Here is a 14,514-nt window from a genome sequence, read left to right as displayed (position 1 = left end):
TAGTTAGATATTCTGATGGAGTTGCTTATTAAGCCTTGTTTATTTCACATATTTGAGTTAAAATGTGACATTTTATGAGAATTTTTTACTGTAATAGAAAAAATTAGATGTGATATTTTCTGAGAATTTTTTACTGTAAAAACTTAAAACTAAAAACTCAAATCGGTAGAAATTTTCAAGTCTTTGATGAACTTTTTTGGATCATAATAAATAAATAAATAAGAAATTATATTCTGCCAGCTACTTGCTTTATTTCTGAAATGACTCTTTAGTGCAACTAAGGGTCAACTAACATGTTATGCCAACTGCCAAGAATGATGAAGTGGACGGAGCCACGATTTATTGATATGGGATTAACATTTTTTTTATCAAAATTATACTAACATATATATGTAATAATTTTTATTTATTAAATGTAGAGAATTATTAATTTAAGATAATTAAATCTTATTTATATACATACCTATTATATTAAAATTAAAATCACTAAATAAATAAATAAAAAACTAAGGGCGGCCATGCCCCTGCCTCCGTCATAGATTATTACAAGCACGTGCATAATTAAGCTACACAAAATAATGAAATTACAGCCTGTAATTCAAATTTCGTATGTACGATGTATTTATGCATGCATACCATACCCATATATGCCATACATACATACATACATACACACATACAAATATGTGTGTTTATATAAGTTATATATATATATATATATGTGTATATATGTATGTATCTCTAACATGAAAGACAGCAACAAGGGGTTTTCCATTTCAAGATGATCAATAAATAATTCCATAATGCAGAAGCAAGTTGAGATTTACAGCATTTTCGTTTGTGTAGTTGTTATTAACTGGCGAGAATATAAATTAAAAAAGAAAGGTATAACACGTTTGTCTCTCTTTTTAACTTTATTTTCGTTTTGTTTTGTTAATCCTTTTTTTTTTTTTTAATCCAGCTTATAGCTACACGCATCTTTCTTGAGAGGCAATTAAAGATGGTATTTTCAGAAGCATGAAACTATAAAGGACTTTTTTTTATGTCCTCAATTTCAGAACGAATGCACCTCTTTCTATCATCTTTTACTTTTTTTTTTTTTTTGGCTAATCATCTATCGTCTTTTACTTAGTCATATTAACTTGATAAAAACAAAAACAAAAACTTTAGTCAATATTAGTACAATACTGCACACCAACTAGCTAGCCAACCGAATTTTAAGATTAGTTGCGCGAAATTATCTTACCATAATTAAATTAAGGACTCGCTGATTTAAATTTTTAATTTGAGTTAAGATATAATTTTATGTAAAAAATTTTTACTGTAATAAAAAAATTAAACATGATAATTTTAAAGAATTTTTTATTATAATAAAATTTAAAATAATATTAGAAATTAATCTAAAAAGAAATTGGACAAACTTAAGCGTCACGTCGCTGTGCAGATTTTCTAATGGCGCCCAGGGCCGTACGTACATAGCGGTACCAATTAAGATGTGGGCCAATTTCTTTTTAAGAGGGACCGTCTTTGTATTTGTTTTCTAGCTAGATGACAAAATTCGCAGTGGTCGTCTAACTCGCTGCGGATTCACATCCCATCTTCATCCAATTGTATGAAATGAAACCTTTAATTCAATTGACCAAATCAATTTTTATCACAATTCACACACTTAAATGAGAGAAAATAAGAGTTTCTCCTTTAAGATTAAAAAAAAAAAATTATTGATAATATTTTACTTTTTAATTATTAAATTTATATTAAAAATTATATATTTTATGTATTTTTTTAATTTAATATAATTTTAATCTTATTTAACAATTAAAAATTGATTCTATATGTAAAACAGGCATATCAGAAAAAGTCCCGAAAATACAAGTCAAGGGAACTGGAAGATCAACTTGCAAGCTAGCCCAAATCAAATCGATCTGACTGGCCTTCCTCACATAAACTCGTATATAACACACAAGAAAATTGAAAAATTAATTGACAACAAAAAATAATCTGGGAGTTTAGCTTAACTAAGGCTGAGTTGTGTATATATACACGTATATTACGTAGCACATTTAATTTGATATATATAGCATATGTGTACATGTATGTTAGACTTCTCTCCATAAAATATCTTAAAGCTTTTAAAGGCTCTTAAGATTATTATTGATAGACAAAGACTGATACAGAAATAGTAAAGGAATAGACTGTTGGTATAAAAAGCAACGATCGAAAATGCTCATGCTGGGTGGGAGAGATGAACAATTAGGGAATGCATTTTTCATCCAGCTGTAGGGCCCGGACTGTTTGGTGGAAAAGAAATAAAATGGGAAAATGCCACTGTACTGATCAGCACTTTGAATATTGTTACTGTCTCCTTTTTTTTCTCATTATTTTATTTATTATTATTATTATTATTATTATTATTTTGCTGAGTTCATTGTTTTCAGTTATATCTATCCAGTTTCATCTGATTTCTCTGGTTCTGGTATGGAATTCAAAGAAGAATGTTGATTTTCATCAATATTTGACTGCCTTTCTTTTTCACGGTACGTAATGTTTAATTAGATGAATTATTTTACAATCCAAACTCGTTAATATTGACCAATTATTTCTTCCTATGGATAAATTTGTCAATCTTTCTTTTTTACTTTTGGATGAACGTACAGGTTGAATCCAGAGCTCAGACCTACTATCCCAATAACTATCTCACCTATTAATGTTTTTCACATCATCTTGACTGCTTTTTGATTATTCATCACTTTAGATCGCATCGAGAGACTTTTTTTTTTTTTTTTTTTTAGAGTATTAACACACTCAGATTAAATGTGTTCATAACCATCACATTCACAGTATTAGATACCGCTGTTTTTTATTTTTAATTCTAAGTTATTTACCGCAGCTTTATTCTTCTAAAAATTTTTAGAGTTGCCAAAGGTTGGTATTTTATTGTTCTTATTGAACTTCTTCATTCGTGCTTTTCAATAAGAGTATTTGGAGCCATCGAATAATGGAGGACGTGAAACTAAACCTCATTCTCTTAAAAAATTCATTCTTATTATAACAAATTAACTCTCAAATTCTCACTAAGTAAACAGTTAATAAACCTCTCTGATACTAAATATAAGGTATGTTTTTAATGGGCTAGACTTAGTCTGCACACACACATATTATCTTATAAAATACACACCCTCACATAAAGTATAGGCTGCTCACTATTTTTCTCCACGTTAATGCACCCACATATATACAACACCAATAAATATATATATATATATAAAGCTTTTTATACCTTTTTCAGAAAACATACCAACTATACTAAATCTCATGTGATCTCCCTTTTCTCCTTTTCCAAAAATAAAACATTTCATCAAGCAATCAATCTATTTTTCTTTCTTTAAATAGATCTTATCCCAAATTTACATGAGTCTTCATGATTTTATGTAACAATTATATCTCTTTAAATCTCTGCAAATATCTTCACAAATATCCCTGACGTAAATTTGTCCAACTCTACTTTCTATGTCCAAAAACTTTCTAAATCTAAAGTAATTAGCAGATCAAAATTATCACAAAATCTAATTATGCATCAATCATGACCTTCACAGCATTGTTTAACCTATTTCCAAAAAATTACTAACTAACAAAATCCCTAACAATATATATATATATATATATAATATTAAAGTAATATATTTTGTCAACAACAACATTGTGCACATGCAATTTAATCCATAGAAATTAGGAAAAAAAAAAAAAAGCTTTCTTTGTTGTATTGTAAAAGTTAGTAGTCAATAACTTTGCTGGCGAGTAATTTATTATACAAACTATATATAAATAATATCATGCTTGCAAAGAAAAAGGTCGACGCACTTATAATATTTGTTTCATCAAAAAAGAGGAAGAGATTATTTATCATTATTTGTTTTGTGATCAATAGCATTAGCAAGAGGTTATTAGTGTTAATGTGTCGTTAGGACTGATTATAGTTTAATAATGGGACCCACGTTTTTCTTTATCAAAAAGAGATGAGTACCCACTGATGATAAGCATATTCTTTACTATTGCTTTTGCTTCTTTTCAGCGTAAAGAGAAAAGCGAGTGGAAAATATAAAACAGATTGAAAACGGAAAAAGAAAAGGTCGATTGGCTTTCTTGCTTGGAAATTGCATTGCTTGCAAATTGGTTTGGTAGAATTTTATTCTGAGAGCCCTCTTGAGCCCACAATGAAAAAACTAAAAAGGTAGCCAAGTTGCCGACGACATGTAGATAGTGCCAAAATAACACAGCCTGTCTAAAGATAAAGTTGGGAAAGCGATACAATATTGAAAACAGCAGAAAATAGATCAATATAAAAAATATAAGAAAGTATATAAGTTAATTTTTAGTTATATAAATTAATTGGTCATAATTTATCAAGTTATAATTTATAATTAGATAAGTTATGGATAAATTTGTCAAATTATAGTTCATAGTTAGACAAATTATGGATAAAAATTGTGAATTATGGACAATAACTTGTTAAGTTATGATTCATAATCAGACAAGTTATGGACAAAAACAATAATTTGACCTATTTATTAACTTATGTAAATTATTGGCCTATTAATTTTAATTTATCTCAAGTCTTAGCCTATTTTTCTCTTTCTCCCTATTGAAAATTGCTTAAATCGTACCACTTTTTAACTTTATTGCAATTCAATTCCAGTGGATAATTATCTGCTATATAATATATGGTGTGAAAGGACCATATTTCTTTTATTTGAATCTATATAAATCAAGTGGGAAATCTTCTCAACAATGCATTTGAAATTTTGAAGGCCTATTTTCAACCTTCGCCTATATATGTAATGAGATCCATTTTTTCAACGAACCAAATGCATTTTCTTTGGGGCATAAATGATGAATAATCAATATAGTCAAGACCGTGTGTTCTTCCACATGAATGTCCTTTTTCTCATCAATAAATTGAGAAACTTTGTTAAGTTAGATGCACGGAGAAAAAAAAATATATCTCGTTGATAATATAATGCCATTTTTTTTTCTTTTTTTTTTTTGTCAAAGTTTTCATTAGTCAATGTTTATATTGTTAACTCAACCAATAGAATATTTTCTTTGATGCCACAATAGATCAGTATTTTTTTTTGTACTCTATTATAAAATGCTCCATAAAAAATAAAAAAAAAATATAGCATGCAAATATTTTGATTATTTCTCAACTGCCGACAAGACACTATCGAAACAAAAGGTGTATGCTCAAGACTTTTTGATCGAGTGGCCCCTCAAATTCAAGAAAATATATAGTGGAATTCCCCATGTGGGACGCAAACTAATTAAATGATAAGCTGCAGATCAACCTCAACCGGACATTTTCATTGTTATACTTCAATCGTCTTATCAAAATTGTCCCTTCTCTGACGATAAGTACGGCTGCTTTAAGAAACATATGCTGAATCGTTGATGCTCATCAGCCATGACCCACCTCTTGACTTTTAAGTAATTTTTTTTTAATTTCCATTTTTGAGGAAAAATCCACATCATTGCGTCCTTATTCATTGAAAAGGAGTGCAGCGACGATTAATTTAAGATCCGTTTAGTTTTTTAATTTAAATTTTTAAGTGATTTTATATGAGAATTTTTTATTATAATAAAAAAAATTAAATATGACTGTTTTTAAAATTTTTTTTATTATAATAAAATTTAAATTTTAAACTCGAATCGGTAAAATGAACGGGCTTTAAACACGATTTAATTATTAATAGTGAATTTTTGGATAATAATTTCATGGCCAAAAATCTGTTATCTAAAGATGTTTAAGCTCACTGAGTACTATTAATGTTTCTCACAACAACGTTTAATAAAACGATTAAAAGTAAGTAATCTTCCCTTTCTATATTGCCTGCAAGTTGCACTTGGCGTGATTTCTAAGACCAAAAAAGCCATGACGCAAAAATATAAAAAATTGACAATTTGACAGAAATGATTCTTTTTTTTTTTGGCCAATCACAAATGAATTCATAGATTTTTTTTTTTGGCTAATCGAATTCATAGATAATTTAATCAGCATATCATGACTTTTGGTTAGGAAAAAAAAAAAAAAAAGGTTATCACCATTCTGACGTTCACGTGGGCGGCGAGTCAGTGGTCGGCGAGTCAGTGGTCCTCACTCGATTTATACATGCCAACTATATTTCCTAACCCAAAAAAATGTTCATGTGAATTAGCTTCTTTCCTTCCTTAGATTCTTTTTGGAACAGAATTAGCTACAATAAAATGTATAATGTACTAAAAGTAATAGGGAGTTTCCCTTATATGACTGATAAAAATAATTATCAGTAATTTTTTATATTGTATATTTTTTTAATTTGATATGATTTTTAAAGTTAATTTAATGATCAGAAATTAATTCTATTAATAGACAACCGGTCTATCGAAAATGTTTTGAAAACAATAATTCTCACGATCTTGGAAACGTGAATGCAACTTTAACAACTTTAACAACTTTTTGAGGCTCTGTTCAATTCACAAATTTGAGTTTTCAATTCGAGTTAAGATGTAATTTTATATGAGAGCTTTTTATCGTAATAAAAAAAAATGGACGTGATTTTTAATGAAACTTTTTAACTATAACAAAATTAAAATTAAAACTTAAATTAATGAAATAAACAGGGTCTAAAAAGATCAACCTTTTTGACGTCTCATGCCTTGTATGTGGTTGGCTTCCTTGTAATTCCCTCTTCCTCGACTACGGTTCTTATATATAGTTGCAAGGATAAACTTTGTACGCTTGTCAATAATAAATTAACTAAACAAATTATATGCACAATTAGTTAAAAGTTTATTTGTGAATAATGTTTTTTTTGCTATTATTTGTTAATCGTGTTTTGAAAATTGTTCAATTGTTATATCTTTAAGTAGTAGTTAAAATTCAATGAATAGTTTAAGGTATTTTGCGCTCATGCTTTTGAACTGTTTCTGCGTATTGATAAGTTGCTTCATGCGCTGATAGTGTTAGTAAGTTGCCCATCATGACTTAAATAAAGCATTACAAAATGGCCTCAAACAGATTACAGTTACTAAAATTTAAATTAAATAAAAAAAAAGCTCTTTTGCATTTCGTGTGAGCTTGTTTCAAATATATATATAAACTGAAATTTCAGACAACGATGAAACACGTTCCATAATTTTAGCAGCTGTAATCGAGTTGATAACATTCTCTAATACTGTGTTGAATTTAAGAGATCAGTTTCCGAAATTTGAAGTTTATTAAACTACGTATCCATTTAAGGACAAAAAAAAAAAAAAAGGACCAAAGCGTGAACAACGTGTTTGGTATGGGGATTCGTGTCATAATTTAAATCATGATTCGTGACTCACTACAATATATTTTCTAATAAAAAATACACGTAAATTGAGAATAGTTCTTAATTATGATTCTGAATTTATGAACCAAACGTTCACTTAATAATTGTGTGCGTCTAGTACTGTCTAGTATAATAGAATACGCGTTGGAGGATATCAAACGGCACTGGAAATTCCTTATAAAACCGATGGCTTGGAAAATTGGTCTGCGAGTTTTGGTATTATTGGAACATGCTATCAAATACAACGTTTCTGGCCAAAATTCAATCCAGCGTTAAACGACAACAGAACGCGACGTTGTCGGTTCACGTGAAGGTTGGGATTTCATAACAAATTCTCTTGCCTTGTTTGGAACATTACGCGAAAGTGTTCCCCGCTGCGATTTCTTTGGCATGTATTATTATGTATATTTTGAATAAAAGTAAAACAAATTGGTTCAGCATTTTTTTTATTTCTGAAAATAGAAAGATTATAGGGATAGGAGACGTGACGAAGTCTTAATTTGGGAGGTTTGTACAATGCAGTAGGATTTATTCCACTCTAAGATCTTGCCAAAAGGGGGAGCAAAGTTACTTTGGTTTATTTTTGTTTTTTAAACTCAACTTTGGTTTAATTTAGTTTTTTATATTTGATTTTAAGCACAATCGCTTATTTTTTTGTTTTTCCGTGATAATTGAGTAATTTTCTAATAATCATTTCTTACTTGACTTGAACACCAAACAATAAAGGAGCCAAGAAATTTTTTTGCCCGGGAGGCACATTTGCCCCATGGGTACACCAAGGTTAAATAGGTTTGAAATATGGTTATTTAAACTTTTGTGGTTTGTAATGAAAAATGTGAAAGTGTGGTTTGAATTTGTAGTTTGAAATAACAATTAGATATTAGTTGAGACAAATGTGGTTTGAATTTGTAGTTTGAAATAAAAATCTGAGCCGGTTTGGACCCGACGACCTAAAGGAGATATTTGAGCCGGGCAAAGCGACCAAGCTCGGCCCTATAGTTTAACGAGCTAAGACCGGATTGGATTGACTCATAATTTTACAAGAAATTTTCATTTAAAAAAAACACACACACACTCTGACCTAAAAAGTAGTTTTAAATTTATAGTATCAACCTAGCTCAAACTGAGAGTTAAAACCGGCCCCGCCCAATCTGAACTAATAGTAACAGGCTCTGAATTGGTCTAAACTTACGACTTTAATGGAATCGCACGCCAAAACCTGCAGATAAAGAAGTTTAGCTTGGTAAATACTCAATAAGAAGAGCAAATTGCTCCAAGTTAATTGTTCAACCATTGATAATAAAAATACGTTTTTTAGATCACATCGAAATTTCGATTTAAGTAAGATAAAAACAGAAATTTATGAACTAAACTCGATAATAAATACATATAACAAGTTGCACGTCAAATCCGTCACAACTTTCTTTTCCATATAACGATTTGATGGGATAATCCTTTCTTGTCAATTAATATTATAAATCCACAATCCATCTCCATAAAATAAAATAAAAAAAAAAAAAAAAAAAAAAAAAAAAAACACACACACACACACACGCACACAAAACAAACAACATATGTTTTTCTTTTTTTTTTATTTAATTTTTTTATAACAAGTTGTATATGGGAAGTAAAATACAGGAGGAAACAGCAGCAAAGGGAGCTCTTACGAGAATGCAGTTGGCTAAGCAACTTCTTCAGGCGCTACGTGTCGCAAGTAGACATTAGATTCAGCACCGGACCCATATCGATTTAAAAAAAAAAAAAAGAATTAGAAGAAAGAAAAGAAAGCTCTTTAAATACGGTGTGCATTAGAGCGTTTCATCAGCAAACACACAGAGGCCTCTTCTCCCCTTACTCGGATCCAAAAGTCCAACCAAATTTCAACACACATTAGAAGCTTCCCTCTGTTTTCCTTCCTAATTGTAATATTTTTTTGTTTTCTTCATGGGCTTTGGCTCGAAGCAGTCCTCCATCTCCACCGCCACAAAATGGCTGGGATTCGTGACGGCCGTTTGGGTCCAGGCAATCTCCGGCAACAATTACACCTTCTCCAACTACTCCGACGCCCTCAAGGCCCTCATGAACCTCACACAGCTGCAGCTCAACAATCTCTCCGTCGCTAAAGACATCGGAAAAGCCTTCGGCCTACTCGCCGGTCTCGCCTCGGACCGCCTACCCACCTGGTTCATTCTCCTCATCGGATCCCTCGAAGGCGTCGTCGGCTATGGCGCCCAATGGCTCGTCGTCAGCCAGCGAATCAAACCTCTTTCTTATTGGCAGGTAAGTAACCATCAAAACAATAGTAATAACAGTCTCAATTGAATATGTTTTCACTGTTTAGTGCAGAAAAAATTAATTTGTGAATTTTCAGATGTGCGTGTTTTTGTGCATGGGAGGGAACAGCACGACCTGGATGAACACAGCGGTGCTGGTGACGTGTATGAGAAATTTCCGGAAGAACAGAGGCCCGGTCTCGGGTATACTGAAAGGCTACGTGGGCCTGAGCACGGCCATTTTCACGGACCTTTGTTCGGCCCTATTCAACGACGACCCGGCCCGTTTCCTCCTCATGCTCTCTATAACCCCTCTCGCCGTCTGCTTCACCGCCATGCTCTTCCTCCGCGAGATCCCGTCCTCCAACTCCTCCGCCGCCGACGATAAGGAGGAGTCCGGCTACTTCTGGCTCTTCAATGGCGTCGCCGTTGTCGTCGCGCTTTACCTCCTCGCCTTCGGCTTCCTTCCAAACCCTAGCAAGCTCGTATCTCACATCTTCGCCGCGATTCTCCTCGTCCTCCTCGCTTCACCGCTTGTTATTCCGGCCTACTCGTTCTTCGCGAGCCGGAAGGGAGCGGGCTCGGACGTCGAGGGACAGGCGGCGGGCGAGGCGCCGCCGAAACCGGGAAGCGGGGGGGGGGGGCCGGGGGGGGGGGGAGCCGCTGCTGAAGCCGGAAATCGCGGCGGAGAGTGAGTCGAAGGCGGCGGCGGTGGCGGAGGAGGAGAACGCCGGCGAGGAAGTGAAGCGGAGGCCGGTGATCGGAGAGGAACACACGATTCCGGAGGTGCTGAGGAGCTTGGATTTCTGGATCTTGTTTGTGTCGTTTCTGTGCGGCGTGGGAACGGGTCTAGCGGTCATGAACAATATGGGTCAGATTGGTTTGGCTCTCGGATACGCCGACGTTTCGATTTTCGTTTCGCTCACTAGCATTTGGGGATTTTTTGGGCGGATCGTTTCGGGTTTGGTTTCGGAGTACTTCATCAGGTATTGCTTAGCTCTGTTCCTTAATCTATAATCAATTTATTATTTTTATTTTTAATTAATTATGTCTCGGCAAAGGAATAACTTTCTTTTTTTGGTTATAATTCTCAATTCAACTTGGTGTTAAATGAGTTGAGATTGTGATTTTTTTTAAAATTTTTTTATTATAATAAAAAAAATTAAATATAATATTTTTTTAAAAATTTTTATTATAAAAATTTAAAATTTAAAATTTAAATCGTGAAATTACATTTTAAAATTCTGATGACGTGCACTTGCTTTTCCGGAGTCGATTTTTTTTTTTCTTCTGTGGGGCACGGGCTAGAATATAAGTCAAATAAACCTTTTGCTTGAGTGGTCAGATTTTTTCTGTCACGTTAAATTCTGATTCTAAGATATGACAATTGACAAGAATGGTGGGTTAGGTTTGGGTTTAAAAATTGCCGATAATTGTTTGAGGGAAAAATCAATGTTGGTTCTTTCTGGAAATTTCTTTTTCTTTTGGCCCCAGATATAGTGACCGGGTGTTCTAAAGGGGTAGTTAGGATATTTGGTAAAAGTATATCTACAAATTGGAATAATGCTTCTTTTGAAATGGAAGTTAGAATTTAGAAGAATTTTAGACTTTCTCAAGCTCCTATAATTTCATGTATATTTTTTTAACCAAGCTCATTTAAATTCACATAGTTTTTTAGTTCTAATATAAATTTGGTGGGTTTCCTTAAAAAAAAAAAAATGATGTGATATTATTCCGGAATGCACACCACTATAGAGTATTTTATTTTGTATATTCTTATGGTATCCCTTTTTTTTTTTTTGGTTAAAAATATGAAATTTGGCCTCATTCACTTTGTAGATTTGAGTTTTCAATTCGAGTTGAGATACGACATTTTTTAAAAGTTTTTAATTGTAGCATAAAAAGTTAAATGTGATTTTTTTTAGAGCTTTTAACTCTAAAAATTTAAAATTAAAAACTTAAATTGGTAAAATAACCACAGTCTAACATTTATTTTTTTTAGTGGCTTTCTAGAAGAGCTCCTTCTTTTTAGTCAAAGAAACAAAAAAAAAAAACCAAATTCGCATTATTCACTATCTACAGTATAAAATGTTAGGTGGCGACATGTTTAGGAAAGAGCGTAGATTTAGTACTGTGGTCCGGTTGAAGTTTCCATGCATCTTTACTTAGCCAAACAGGACACACCCATTTTTTTGTCCCATCATAGAAGTGCGTAAAGAAAAATCAAAATAGCCATTTATCTCTGTTTGTTTCTTGGGAATCCAATGTCTTATCCACATCTCTTTTTTGTGCCCACCACACACTCACACACAAACTCATTCAGTCATTCCTTCTGTGAAACAAAGTAATTATTTTAATCTTATGACTTTCATACTCTACCGGTTGGATTCTGTTTTAACCTGTTGTATTTGTATCAGTTTTGTAATTTGTTTTGCGGAGTTTGACTGTTTGATGTGATTTTAATTAAATATAATTTCAAAAGCAAGCATAATCTTAGAGCCTGTTTAGTTCGTTTATTTGAGTTTTTAATTTGAGTTTATATGTGACTTTATGTGAGAGCTTTTTACTGTAACAAAAAAGTTAGATATGACTGTTTCTGAGAACTTTTTACTGTAACAAAACTCGAATTCTAAACTCAAATCAGTGAAATGAACAGAACCTTAGAGTACCCTACCGCAAAAGCTCCTAAATTTTAAACCAATTAAACTTCCACCTAAATTTCTTGGTTTGAAGGTCAGGTTGTTAATTGGGACATGCCAACCGACACAAGACTTAACACTTGGAGAATGTTTTGGCACGTTATCAACAATATTTGGGTGTAACGTGTATAGATGTGTGTAAATATAAATGTGCAGATTATATACGAATATATAACATTTAGCGTTGTGTTTTTTATACTGCAGGAGAGCTGGAACGCCTAGGCCACTTTGGAATGCTGCTTCTCAGATTCTCATGGCTGTTGGCTACATACTCATGACAATTGCTATGCCTGGTTCGCTCTACATTGGTTCAATTGTTGTGGGAATTTGCTACGGCATCCGCCTGGCTGTCACGGTCCCCACAGCATCTGAACTATTTGGTCTCAAATATTATGGTCTAATTTACAACATTTTGATTCTCAACCTCCCTCTCGGATCCTTCCTCTTCTCCGGGTTGCTCGCCGGACTACTCTACGATATGGAGGCCACCACCACGGCAGGCGGCGGCAACACTTGTGTCGGCGCACACTGTTACAGGCTTGTGTTTCTGGTGATGGCTATTGCTTGCATTGTTGGTTTTGGTTTGGACATTTTGTTGTCCTTTAGAACGAAAAACCTCTACAACAAGATTCAAGCGAGCAAGAAATCAAAGAAAACGGCTGTTCTTAAATGAGTGATGATCAAACCCATGTGCCACAGAATCAGAGGATTGATGGGCTTTTTTTTGCCCACGTGATATCCCCAAATTCATCATCAGCTAGTTTGCCATTTTTTAGAAGAAGGAAGAAATGGTTCTCCCGTAAGATTGTCTACCACTAGTTGTGTGATAACTTGTAAGTTTGTTGTAAACTTGTAAGAATCAATTTTGTGCAATTCTTCGGTCCAATGCAAGGATAGTTTTGTGAGAAAATTAGGTGTCTATAATTGTTTGGGCCTCGTTTTTGCTTGAATAATGTGTTAACATTTGGCCATTCTATTAAAATATTCCGAATTGCGTTCAAGTATAACTCTAGTAGTTTGCTGTCATTTTCTCAAAGACTTTGTGTTCAAAGTAGGGATTGAATTCTTGATTCATGATCTCCAATAGGATGCTGAGTTTGTCGAACCTTAAAGCTAGAGCCAAGTGATGAGTGTGATACTTCGTCCAAGTGTAACCAAGTTCTGTCTCCTAAAATATGTAAATAATAAAACAATGCAGGACTTTCTGCGCTTTATTCATAGCCACAAATCACAATCTTGTGGTGGAAGGAGTGGTGAAATTAGAGGAAGTGGATTCTATCTCAATATTTTTTGCTCTTTAAGCCATCCCAACTGAAAAGCCTCCCACGCCCCCTCTACAAACGCCTCAAAAAAGGGAAAAAACAAAAAAAGGAAAAAAGAAAGGAAATATATTATGAGTTGAAAAAAAGAGTTCCGTTGCCGGGACTTGAACCCGGGTCTCTCGGGTGAGAGCCGAGTATCCTAACCACCTAGACTACAACGGAAGGTTGTTATGTTTTTGCTATAAACTTTATTATTGCATTCTTTGGCTTAACACCGAATATTCTCTAGTAACGTATGACAATTGATAACATTCGTGATAATAAACTATCATACAAAAAGTAACATTAACATTGACAAGTAGTATTTTTCTTTACTCTTTCATTAAAGGTCAGTTTTATTAACCAAGATATCATACTAGAACTTGTTTCTTGTTTGGGTTTTCTGAAAGGTACGAGAACGAGAGAGATAGCCAATTGCGGTGTGAAAAAAAATGAAATGGAGATCAGAAGGGGGGAGAGAGAAAGAGAGAGAGGGCGTGGTGGGGGCTGGGTTCGTTCTTTAGTTCTGAGTGTGCAAGGCTTCTTTTTCCTTCTTTTTTTTTGAAAAAAAATGTTTGTTTTATCAGGGAAATAACTACTAAGGCCCGTTCGGTTTTTTAATTCGAGTTGAGATGTGATGTTGTATTAGAGTTTTTTACTGTAACAAAAAAGTTTGATGTGACTGTTTCTGAAAATTTTTTACTGTAACAAAACTTGAATTCTAAACTCGAATCAGCGAAAAGAACGGGGCCTAAATACCCCTTAGAAGAGTCGCGTGAGTGATAAAATCTGTCAAAAACTTAACATAAATTATCTAAAGAACATTCAATACAATAAATTTTAAAATTTAAAGAGTCGATTATAAAAATTTTTAATTCAAAAATCAATC

General features: G+C 33.1%; 1 protein-coding gene and 1 non-coding gene across 2 annotated transcripts; one reads left to right on the top strand and one right to left on the bottom strand.

The window, feature by feature from the left end:
- Positions 1-9,007: 9,007 nt before the first annotated feature.
- LOC21407704 (protein NUCLEAR FUSION DEFECTIVE 4) lies at positions 9,008-13,306 on the top strand. Its single transcript, XM_024161570.1, has 4 exons — positions 9,008-9,632; positions 9,724-10,236; positions 10,286-10,611; positions 12,529-13,306. Exons 1-4 carry the CDS (start codon positions 9,297-9,299, stop codon positions 12,995-12,997), a joined length of 1,644 nt encoding a protein of 547 aa, XP_024017338.1. The 5' UTR covers positions 9,008-9,296; the 3' UTR covers positions 12,998-13,306.
- Positions 13,307-13,735: 429 nt separating this feature from the next.
- On the bottom strand, positions 13,736-13,808 carry TRNAE-CUC. Its single transcript has one exon. It is a non-coding gene; the product is annotated as a tRNA-Glu (tRNA).
- Positions 13,809-14,514: the final 706 nt, after the last annotated feature.

This window comes from Morus notabilis, unplaced genomic scaffold (genome assembly GCF_000414095.1).
Source record: "Morus notabilis unplaced genomic scaffold, ASM41409v2 Scaffold137, whole genome shotgun sequence".
Classification (NCBI taxonomy): Eukaryota; Viridiplantae; Streptophyta; class Magnoliopsida; order Rosales; family Moraceae; genus Morus; species Morus notabilis.
The sequence above is the reverse complement of the archived record's forward strand: the minus strand, read 5'-3'. Positions and strand labels throughout refer to the sequence as shown.

Bases quoted from the DNA above. Each gene is read 5' to 3' on its own strand.
- LOC21407704 (XM_024161570.1), top strand. From the start codon at position 9,297: ATGGGCTTTGGCTCGAAGCAGTCCTCCATCTCCACCGCCACAAAATGG. The intron at 10,237-10,285 runs GCGCCGCCGAAA...GGGGGGGGGGAG, and splicing joins AGGGACAGGCGGCGGGCGAG to CCGCTGCTGAAGCCGGAAAT. The intron at 10,612-12,528 runs GTATTGCTTAGC...TTTATACTGCAG, and splicing joins GTTTCGGAGTACTTCATCAG to GAGAGCTGGAACGCCTAGGC.